Source organism: Scyliorhinus canicula, chromosome 3 (assembly GCF_902713615.1).
Source record: "Scyliorhinus canicula chromosome 3, sScyCan1.1, whole genome shotgun sequence".
In the NCBI taxonomy this organism is placed as follows: domain Eukaryota; kingdom Metazoa; phylum Chordata; class Chondrichthyes; order Carcharhiniformes; family Scyliorhinidae; genus Scyliorhinus; species Scyliorhinus canicula.
The window spans coordinates 153510660-153522815 of record NC_052148.1 but is presented as its reverse complement, the minus strand read 5'-3'; the positions used below and the strand labels follow the sequence as shown (position 1 = coordinate 153522815).

At 42.9% G+C, this 12156-nt stretch overlaps 1 protein-coding gene across 3 annotated transcripts in view; it reads left to right on the top strand.

The window, feature by feature from the left end:
* The window catches only part of LOC119963029 (PACRG-like protein), a 53945-nt gene extending 42214 nt beyond the window's left edge, over window positions 1-11731 (top strand). For all 3 annotated transcript variants that reach the window (XM_038791496.1, XM_038791497.1, XM_038791495.1), the window contains one exon: window positions 11463-11731. In XM_038791496.1, coding sequence (XP_038647424.1) covers window positions 11463-11519 — 57 coding nt within the window. In that variant the 3' untranslated portion in view covers window positions 11520-11731. The remainder of the gene's footprint in view (window positions 1-11462) is intronic.
* The last annotated feature ends 425 nt before the right edge of the window (window positions 11732-12156 follow it).

Genomic DNA, 12156 nt, shown 5'->3' with positions numbered 1-12156 from the left:
CACAATAATTGAAAATTGCACCTGTTATTATTTGTGGAGCGTCTTTCTGCATTTATAATTTGCTAGTCACATGGCTAACATTGTGTGATACAATGTGAATGTTAAACACTTTATAAACTACTGAAAATTTGGCATTGTCTTGAAATATTTCAACAGTGCCTGATCTTTGCTCTCTTCAGCGTTTGCATGTTATTCATTAACTGCATCCAGATAATTCAACTACTATCATTTGTGTTGAGCTACAATTAATCCACCTGCACACCACATTACCATTCCTGGGGCCAAAGAAGTAATTGATGGGGATTGTGTGGCTGTCTGAAGAATAACCATCAGTCACTCATAATTCTTTAATCACAGGTGTATGTTTATTTAAACCAAATTAAGAATAGTCTGCAGGCTGAGGCAGTCTGCTGTCTTAACCTGATGATGCAAAGTCTATTCTTGGTCGGTCACATTTTAAGGTTTAGCGTGACATTGGTTTAGAAACCTTTCTAATTATTGCATTTATGTAGCCCTGTTAACAATCCCACATTTACCAGGAGCCTCGCATGTGTTCTTGCAGCTGTTTATCCTATGCCTCAAGGGTGATTTTGCATATAATTTTGGTATTTTTGTTGCTGTTTAGTATGGCTACTTCAAATATCCTTTGCATACATCACATTTTTCCTTGGGGTGCTGTTAGAACCTGTACTTTTTCCGTAAATTTTATTGTTCTGCAGTTCAAAAACCAATGTTCAAACTTTTATTCAACTCCAAGCTAACCAATAAAGGGTCATTTTGTGAATAACAGGGAATGTCAATCGTTGAGTTCACAATTTGAAAATCGGGATGCACATTGTGCAGATTTCCGCTGATGGACTGACCACCACAAATGCAGAGCTGGAAATTTAGTGCAATAAAGTCAATAAATATATATCTGATAATGTTACTGTGAACCTTCACTCGTGCTTCCCAATTTAATGGGCCATCTTGAACTTATTTACGATAGCACCTCTTGGGTTGTTTATTTGTGCTGAGGTGATTTTACCACTGTTTCCTTTTATTCTCATTTCTTTTTTTACTTTAATGCCAGTGCATAAAATCTGATTAAAAGAATCATAAAAAGGTAAATAGAAGGCAGTTATATGTAGAAATCACTTTTCCCTGTCACAGTTCTTTTATTTACATTGGGCAGGATTCTCTGGCTGCATTCGCCTGGCAACTAGAGGTCAATGGAGTTCTCCGTTGTACGCGGCTCGGTGGCAGTCTAGTGGCGGGCGGGAGCATCCAGCCCATTATATTTTTAAGACTACTTTTTTCCTCCTATAGCAACCAGCTAATTGTCATGGATGGGCCAAAACTATATCTCACAGTAACAAGTTATCAGGGCTAGTAAATGAACAGACAACATGACTGAAACAGAGATCCATTTTTCTCTTATTCCAGAGACGGACTGTTTTAGTACATGCTTAAAGTAGAATGGTTAGTGAAACCATAAAAGTTTACAATACTAAATTATTTTGACTCTATTGGATTTATACTACCTCACTCTAGAACAATCTAAAGTGATCACACTGCCCCTGCCTCTCTCAGCCTTGTACCTTCCATTCCTTCAAAGATCTATCCTATTTTTCTTTACTGGATTTAGTGGTCTTGACAAAGTGTTCACTGCTGCAACAACCCTCTGTGTACAGAATTTTCTTCTAATTTTTAAAACAATTAGTGGCCCCTTGCAATTGACCAGAGGGAGTAGTCATTCCTTAGTCACCTCCCCCTCCCCCCCCCCCCCCCCCCAATTTTAAAACTCTCCATTAAATCTTCTCATTTTTCAATGTTCCAGTGAAACATATCAGCCTGCTGAACCTACACTGTATATACTTAATGCCGCTTTCTAAAACTGAACCAAATTCTCCTAACTGAAGCTAATTTATTATTATTTTTAGTCACATATTTATTCCTGAAATAATAAATGTCGAATACTGTTGAACTATTTTGTTGGTGTACATATGCCTACACGGTTGGGTAAATTCATGTTTAAACCACTCAACCTGTCTGCGTGATTATACCTTTCAATGTCTTTTTATTATGCGGGTATTCCCATTTATTGTTCCCCCCCCCCCCCCCCCCCCCAAAAAAAATATCCTGCATGTTTATATTATTGCATTTGCATCAGTCTCCCGATTCCTGTCTTGGTTTTACAGTCTTCTTGCAATTTGCCAAACCTCTTACTTTTGTGTCAGCAGAAAATTTCAAAATTGTGCTCACCATGCCCAAGTTTAAATCCTGCTATCTACACAGAATGAACATAGATTCAGCACTCAATATCACTTTCAATCCGATCATCTAACTCCTTCGATTGATGGCTGGCCAGCATTTAGTGCCCATCTCTAACTGCCTTTCATTTCAGAGCGCATTTGAGAGTCAGCAACATTGCTGTGGATCTGGCTTTCATTAGTGAGCCAGATGGGTTTTTATGACAATAGTTTCATGTCGTCATTAGACTTATTAAATTCAAATTTCACCATCTGCTGTGGTGGGAATGGAATCTGGATCCCCAGATCTTGCCTTTGGTCTCTGGATTACTAGTCTAATGACAATACCACTGCCTCCTCAAGTGGGGCTAAAACCTGGAGAAATTGACAGTGGTCTAGGCAGCTGACTGCAACCTGCTGACTTCTGTCATAATATACACCAGCATATCATGGTGCAGACACACACACACTGATGGACATACACTAGGACCAATCAACATGCACAAACACCACAGCCAATCACCAGTTAGAACACACGCACTATAAAGACAGAGGGCATCACTTTTCCCGTTCATTCAGGATGCTGCCTCTCCGAGATGAGCATTTGCACAGCAATTACCTAGCAGTACAAACTTCCTCTGGACAATTGCTGTGCGCTTGGAACTATCCAAAAAATGTGATTTAAATTGCAAACTTCAGATAGTTCTGCCAGAGTTGCATCAACAGTTAGAAAATGTTAGAAGAATTTTTTTTTTATACATGTTTTTTATTGGGTTTTTGTGAGGTTAGAAGAATTGAACCCACTTCTAACTTCTGTCTTATTATTGTGAACATCCATACTGACACCCATGGGACAGTGTAGCTGGAAGCTTGTTGAACTACAATAGAATATTTCTCGTTGATAGCTCCCAAGGTTCAACATCTGAGTGGAATTTGGGGCATCCTGTGTCCCCTAATACCTATTCTCCATGCTATCCTTGTCTACCGCCTACTCTTGCACACTTGTGATATGAGTTGCCAGGTGAAAACTGAATCATCTTCCTTACGAGTCCCATCAAATGTGAGTATCTGAGCCGTTGAATTGCCTGCATCAGTTCTGGTAAAGTACTTCCTCAGAGGAATGACCTCTGAGGAGTATTGTCATTCTCCTGCACCATCACCTTCGAGATGCTTAAAACCCCTAAGAGATTTTAATGAAGTAGATTATTATACACGTGCTCATATTTCATTCACTGCTGACTTCAATATAAATGAGTGAGTGTTGATGAGTAATTGCATAATATGTAATTCTGTCACTTTGAAAAATGAAATGAAATGAAAATCGCTTATTGTCACGAGTAGGCTTCAATTAAGTTACTGTGAAAAGCCCCTAGTCGCCACATTCCGGCGCCTGTCCGGGGAGACTGGTATGGGAATCGAACCGTGCTGCTGGCGTGCTTGGTCTGCTTTAAAAACCAGCGATTTAGCCCAGTGAGCTAAACCAGCACCTTTGTAACCAGGAGGTCCCTATTTCCAGTGACCAAGGACTATGAGGCTCTGTGTTGCCCATTGCATGCTCTCCTAACAGCGGTCAGTTGTGAGATGGCTGAAGAGCCACTTCCAATTTTGCCACTCCCTGGTGTTCTGTGCTCTTTTCTGCAAAGAGAGAAATCCGAAACCAATGAATGACAACAATGGCATGTAGTCTCCAGATGGATGGAGACCTTAGTTGATGGTTGCTATGAGTGAGTGCAGGACATTACGTAGAGATAAATGTGAGTTTAATGGGAAATGGACAGATAGAGATGTGGAAGTATATAGACATAGGAATGGCTGCACCTGCAAAATAAGTGGGTGTGAGGAGTATTGTGCTGGAGTAAGCTTCAGAAGGCAGAATAAAGGGGTTAGTGTGCTGCACGCATGATGTTGTTGAATGTGTTATTGGCTTCTTTAGGCCATTGGATCCAGGATCATGGCATTGCACCTCAACTGCTAGTTTCCTCTGCTGCTACCATGCATGCCTTCTTGGTTTCATTGGCAGGCATATTCTTCTTGTCATAGGAAATAGCATTTCCTGTGGACTCTTATGGGGCCCAGCATCACATCCAGGAAGGTGTTAATAAGTGAGATGTAGTATGTACATTCTATTCTGTCACTTCCATGTGTTCTCCTAATTCTAGAATCCATCAAATTTCATGTTTGCCATATCCCTTTAAATACTGGTCATTAACTCATCCGCTTAACTGAATTGTTCAGGAAACCCAGAAATAATACATTAATATAGTGCAGGGGTGTCAAACTCAAATACACCGTGGGCTAAAATAAAAAATACGGGACAAGTCGAGGGCCAAACTGGTTCAATGTTTTTTTGCAAAACTTATTGAAATGAACTTATTGAACCTGGAACTAATAAAGCTTAGGTTATTGCCTATAAAAACAACATTAAATAATAAATAAATAAAAAAATTAGTTGCATTTATTTCTTATTGCTTTATCTGGAGCTTTTCCAGAGTAATTTCTAATGAAAACATTTTTCCACAGGCCAACACTTTGTGATTCACACTATACCTGAATAAACTCGGCATCAGCCATATCATACGCCATAGGCGCTTCAATTGCTGGGGCCAGCTTTAATAGTAATTAGATATTATTAGGGCAGCACGGTGGCCTAGTGGTTAGCACAACTGCCTCACGGCGCTGAGGTCCCAGTTTCGATCCCGGCTTTGGGTCACTGTCCGTGTGGAGTTTGCACGTTCTCCCCGTGTCTGCGTGGGTTTCGCCCCCACAACCCAAAAATGTGCAGAGTAGGTGGATTGGCCACGCTAAATTGCCCCTTAATTGGAAAAAATAATTGGCTCATCTAAATTTTTTTTAAAAAGTCATTAGATATTATCTCGCGGGCCAAAGATAATTCCACCGCGGGCCGGATTTGGCCCGCGGGCCTTGAGTTTGACATATATGATATAGTGCCACAAGCTGATGAGAAAAACTTACTTTGGATTACTTATACACTTCTGGAACCCTCTCATACCTCTGGAACCCTCCCACATTCAGTTTGTCCGTAAGTTAAAATCCACTCCTTTATGTTCTATCAACCAACTTACTATGCAAGCTAATATGTTTTCTTTCTACCATCTGTAATGTGTTTCTTTATATAGGTCAGATGCTCCATTGACATTCCTTTTTTTTTAATTTAGTTTTTTTTTCCAATTAAGGGGCAATTTAGCATGGTCAATCCACTGATCCTGTACATCCTTTTGGGTTGTGGGGGTGAGACCCACGCAGACATGGGGAGAATGAGCAAACTCCACATGGACAGTGACCCAGGGCCAGGACCGAACCCGGGTCGTCAGTGCTGTGAGGTGGTAGTGCTAACCACTGCGCCACCCTGCCGTCCTTACTCCATTGACATTCCTTTGTGAAAATTTCCTATGGAAGTTTTAATGTTTAAATTTCCACTTATTTTTGTGAAGAAGGACCTGTCACAGCTTCCTGCACTGCCACCACATGATTGCAATTTTATTGCCCCCATGCAACGTGCTCAAAATGATTTCTGAACAATATTTTGAGCAAAGTTACATCTTTCAAACTGATATATACACAGAAGATAGGAACAGGAGGAGGCCTTTTGGCCCTTCGAGCCTGCTCCACCATTTATCACGATCATGGCTCTTCATCCAACTCAATAGCCTAATCCTGCTTTCTCCCCATAACCTTTGATCCCATTTCCCCCAAGTGCTATATCTAGCCGCATTTTGAATATATTCAATGTTTGAGCATCAATGACTTCCTGTGGTAATTAATTCCACAGGCTCACCACTCTTAGGGTGAAGAAATACCATCTCATCTCTGTCCAAAATGGTTTACCCTGAATCCTCAGACCTGTGACCCCTGGTTCAGGACAACCCACCATTGGGAACATCTTCCCTGCATCTACCCTGTCTAGTCCTGTTCGAATTTTATAAGTCTCTATGAGATCCACCCTCATTCTTCTGAACTCCAGCGACAGCAATCCTAACCCAATCCCGCCATCCCTGGGATCAGTCTGGTGAACATTCGCTGCACTCCCTCGAGAGCAAGAACATCCTTCCTCAGAAAAGGAGACCAAAACTGCATGCCATATTCTAGGTGTGACCTCACCAAGGCCCTGTATAATTGCAACAACACATCCCTCCTCCTGTACTCAACCTCTAGCAATGAAGGCCAACATACCATGAGCCTTCTTTACCGCCTGCTGCACCTGCATGCTTATCTTCAGCGACTGGTGCTCAAGGCACCCAGGCCCCGCTGCACACTCCCCTGTCCCAATTTACAACCATTCAGGTAGTAATCTGCCTTCCTGTTTTTACTTCCAAAGTGAATAATCTCACACTTATTCAAATTATACTGCCATTGATTTGCCCACTCACCCAACATGTCCAGATCATGCTGTAGGAACGGTCGCACGGTAGCATTATGGATAGCATAATTGCTTCACAGCTCCAGGGTCCCAGGTTCGATTCCCCGTTGGGTCACTGTCTGTGCGGAGTCTGCACATCCTCCCCATGTGTGCGTGGGTTTCGTCCGGGTGCTCCGGTTTCCTCCCACAGTCCAAAGATGTGCAACTTAGGTGGCTTGGCCATGATAAATTGCCCTTAGTGTCCAAAATTGCCCTTAGTGTTGGGTTGAGTTACTGGGTTATGGGGATAGGGTGGAGGTGTTGACCTTGGGTAGGGTGCTCTTTCCAAGAGCCGGTGCAGACTCGATGGGCTGAATTGCCTCCTTCTGCACTGTAAATTGAAAAAAAAAATTAAACCTCTGCATCCTTGTCACAGTTCACCCTCCCACCGAACTTGGTATAATCTGCAAACTTTGAGATGTTACATTTTGTTCCCTCATCCAAATCATTAATAATTATATTGTGAATAGCTGGGGTCCCAGCACCGATCCCTGTGGCACACCACTAGTTACTGCCGCCAATTTGAAAAGGACCCATTAATTCCTACTCTTTGTTTCTTCTCTGCCAACCAGCTTTCTATTCACCTCAATACACTTCCCCCAATCCCATGCGCTTTAATTTTGCACAATAATCTCTTGTGCGGGACTTTGTCAAACGCCTTCTGAAAGCCCAAATATACCACATCGACTGGTTCCCCCTTGTCAACTGTACTGGTTACCTCTTCAAAGAATTCCAACAGATTTGCCAAGCATGATTTTCCTTCATAAATCCATGCTGACTCTGACTGATCCTGCCACTGCTTTCTAAATGTTCCGCCATAAAGTCCTTGATAATGGATTTGAGCATTTTCCCCACTACCGATGTTAGGCTTACTGGTCTATAATTGCCTGGCCCCCTCTCTACCCCCCCTTTTTGAATATTGGAATGACATTAACTGCCCTCCAATCTGCAGGGACTTCCAGGGTCTACAGAATCCTGCAAGAGGACCACCAATGCATCCACTATTTCCAGAACAGCCTCCTTAAACACTCTGTGATGCAAATTACCAGGACCTGGGGATTTATCTACCTTCAATATCATTAATTTTCCCAGCACCATTTCTCTACTAATATTAATGTCCCTCGGTTCTTCCCTCTCACTAAACCTTTCATTCTCCAACATTTTGGTGATCTGATTTGTATCCCCTTTTGTGAAGACCGAGCCAAAGCACATCTTCAATTGCTCAGCCATTTCTTTGTCCCTTATTATACATTCCCTTGTTTCTGTCTGTAGGGGACCTACATTTGTCTTCACCAATCTCTTTCTCTTCACATATCTATAGAAACTCTTTGTGCCAATCTTTATGTTCCCTGCAAGCTTACTTTCGTACTGTATTTTCCTCTTCTTAATCAATCCCTTCGTCCTTTGCTGAATTCTAAACTGCTCCCAATCCTCGGACCTATTATTTTTCTTGGCCAATCTGTATACTTCTTCCTTGGATCAGATACTGTTTCTAATTTCCTTTTGTAAGCCATGGATTGGCCCTCTTACCCATTTTGCTTTTGTGCCAAACTGGAATGAACAATTGCTGCAGTTCCCCCATGCGTTCCTTGAATGTTTGCCATTGCCTATCCACTGTTATCCCTTTAAGTAACTCTGCCTAAATATAAATGTAAATTTATCCAACACATTATCCTTTCATTAAATGTTGCAATTAAAGTAACATTCCTCTCTTCTATCTTCCTTTGCACCTATTGTCATCTTGTCCTCGCTATTCGCACTCAAGACCCTGTAAGGACTCCATCCCTTTCTCTCAACTCCTTCACCTGCGTCGCATTTTTTCCGATGATGCCACTTTCAAAAATGGTGCTTCGCACATGTGTTTCTTCTCCCTCAACCATGATTTCCCACCTACGGTTGTTGACAGGGCACTCAACAGTGTGCGGTCCATCTCCCGCGCCACTACCTTTGCCCCCTCCGCACCCTATCGGAACAAGGATAGAGTCCCCCTCGTTCTTGCATTTCATCCCACCAGCCTTCCTATGTAAAGCATAATCCTCCACCATTTTCGCCAACTCCAGAGTGATGCCACCACCAAACACACGGTCCATCTCCCGCGCCACTACCTTTGCCCCCTCCCCACCCTATCGGAACAAGGATAGAGTCCCCCTCGTTCTTGCATTTCATCCCACCAGCCTTCGTATGTAAAGCATAATCCTCCACCATTTTCGCCAACTCCAGAGTGATGCCACCACCAAACACATATTTCCTTCACTCCTTCTGTCAGCATTCCGCAGAGACCGTTCCCTCTGAGATAATCTAGTCCACTCCTCCACCATATCCAGTACCTCACTCATTACCCATGGCACCTTCCCATGCAATCGCAGAAGGTGTAACACCTGCCCTTTACCTCGTCCATGCTTAACATCTCAGGCCGAAAACACTCATCCCAGGTTAAGCAGCGTTTCACTGGCACCTCATTCAATTTGGTCTACTGCATTCGCTGCTCCCAATGTGGTCTCTATATCGGAGAGACCAAATGCAGACTGGGTGATCGCTTTGCTGAGCACCTACAGGACCCTGACCTTCCTGTTGCTTGCCATTTTAACAAAAGACCCTGCCATATATATTTATACCACCCCCATCTTAGCCACCTTTCCTTGCCCTTTCTCCCCTTTGCTTCCCCATTCCCCTCCCCCTACATCTGTCACAGTTTACCCTCTGATGTTTTTTTCTCTGCTGTTTGGCCTTTCACACCTTCTGTTCTCTCTGGGGACTGCCATTATCACTCTTTCCCCATGGTTTCTGTGGCTATTAGCACCCCATTTCCCTGGGTTTCTGTGGCTATGACTCATCTTTCATTCTCACTCCACAGTATAAATATTTCCCACTTTCTCTGTCTGTTAGCTTTGACAAAGAGTCATTGGACCCAAAATGTTAGCTCTTTCCTCCCCCTACAGATGCTGCCAGACTTGCTGAGATTGAGATTTTCCAGCATTTTCTCTTTTGTTTCAGATTCCAGCATCCGCAGTAATTTTCTTTTATCATCTTGTCCTCTGTGATTTCAGTCGCCATATTGCATCTCCTGGCTTTTTACACTCTGAATTCACCACCATCTTGTCCTCTCTAATTGGTAATTGCTTCGGGTGACTGTCTGTGTGGAGTTTGCACTTTTTTCCATGTCAGCATGGGTTTCCTCCCACCGTCCAAAGATGTGCAGCTTGGGTGGATTGGCTATGGTGAATGGTCCCTTAATGTCCAGAAGGTTAGGTGGGGTTTCTGGGTTGCGGGGACAGGGTAAAGGCATGGGCTTAAGTAGGGTGCTCTTTCCAAAGGCTGGTGCTGAATGGCCTCCTTATGCGCTGTCAATTTTGTGATTCTATAAGAGTGGTAGCATTTGGATGGTATGGTGGCACAGTGGCTAGCACTGCTTCCTCACGGCGCAGAAGACCTGGGTTCGATCCCGGCTCCGGGTCACTGTCTGTGTGGAGTTTGCACATTGGTGTCTGCGTGGGTCTCATCGTCTAAATTTATTTCAAAAATGAATTGCAGCATTGATAATTCTTTGGTTCTTTAAATTTAAAAATCGATTAAAATTACAGTTTAAATATCCAAGTCTAGTTCTATTAAATTTTACAACCCCATGAATTTTCCAGTTACAATAGAAATGTGCATCTCTAAATGAAATTAGTTTCAGTCAAATTGCTGAATATTTCATACATTTGTGGTTCTGTGAAAAAGGTATTGATTTGTTTCAGTCATTAATCATGAGAATATATTACAGCCTTTAGCATTTTAAAGCAATGGGAAGTATTTAGGGCGCGATTCTCCGCAAAGGCGGAGAGTCGTGAAGGCTGCCACGAAACCGGCTGTGTTTCACGGCGGCCTCCGCACCCCCTCCCGGGACCCGATTCTGCTCCCCGGTCGGGGCTAGCATCGCGGCCCCGTGAACTCCGGCACCGCGGGCTTATCCGCGCATATGCTTCAGACCCTCGCATGCGCGGTCCGTGATGCCCCTCAGCCGCCCCGCGGACTTATCCTGCGGGGCGGCGGAGGGAGAAAGTGTGGGCGGGAATCGGACCCGCTGCCCGCGATCGGTGCCCACCGATTGCGGGCCCATGCCACCCTTGGCACGGCCTTGCCAATCGGTGGCATGGTTGTGCAGAACGGCACTTTGCGGCCGTTTTCACGAACTGGTATAGCAGGTGTATTAAAAATCGTGAAAACGGCCGTAAAGGCCTTGGAAATCGGCCAGGGGAGAATTGTGTTGGGGGGCGGGCATGGGGGGGGGGGGGGGGGGGGGGGAAATAGCGGGAGGGCGTCGGACCAGCGTCGCCGTAAAAATTTGCGCCGCCCGCTATTCTCCGCCCCGTCGTGTGTGCGGAAAATCGCGCCCTTAGTATTTTACATTTTTTCCACTGGCATAACTGAATTTCACTTTATTTTATGGACCTAATGGCCTCTTAATATTTGGTTTGATTGTCCTCCTTTCTCTCATTCTCTTTTGGTAGAAAAATGTTAGATTGTTGTTTCATGGCTGATTGCTAACTGTGATGATCAAAATTCTTTCACCCATACTTTTACATATGTTTAAATTGCAGTATGAAGGATTTTGGAACTATTTGATTTTTGTATTACTTCTTGCCAAAACTAGTGCTGCTAATTGGGGAAATCGCCAAGTACGTAAAGAAAAATTGGGTGAACCTGGGTTTTTGCACATTTCTGAGTGATTAATTGCAGAGCGGCATTGGCTGAACCATGTGAAATGAGGGTGGGTTGAGAATTTGTTTGATCATTCGTTAAAATATTCCACTGATTTTCCATTTTTGTTGCAGGAGAGTCTGGTCATCATTAAATCCAAAATTCCAACCTATTGCTCTATTTACACTTGAGAAAAAGGCAAAACTTCTGCCTTCGGTCAGTACATCTCTGCATCCAGACAGAAATCATAGATGACAACATCTTGCAGTTTTATCTAATAATGTGATGTACTGTTTAATTTTATGTAGTTTCGAAGACGAAATCCAATAAATATCTTTACAGAAATTATGTTGAAATGAAGGTGAGTCACACTATTCTTTAATAAAGAAGAAAATTGTGTCGACTTGGTCAACCATTTATTTTTCTCGTTGCTGTGAAGAATTACGTATTTTACAAGTTATCTGAATTTGTACATAACACCAAGTTCAACCTGTGCCATACTTCAGGAATATTTGGAAATATCTAACATTGGGGTGGATAATTAACAAATAAACTTAAATAGATAAGAATAATATCTGCTATTAAATATGGAAATATCTGCAATCCATCCTTAATAGGGTGTGGCCAGCTATAATGAAGCACTGCCTTTCAAAGGCATAACAGAAGGTTAAGATCGCAAATACAATTTACAAATTCATTGCACACAGTGCTAGACTCCAAACTACAACCTCCAGGCCATTTTTAACCCTTGGGCCCTCACAATCTAACTCTCAAAGCTAGGCAGTTCAGTTATATTTGTACAGAAGCAAAATATTGGAAATCTGGAAT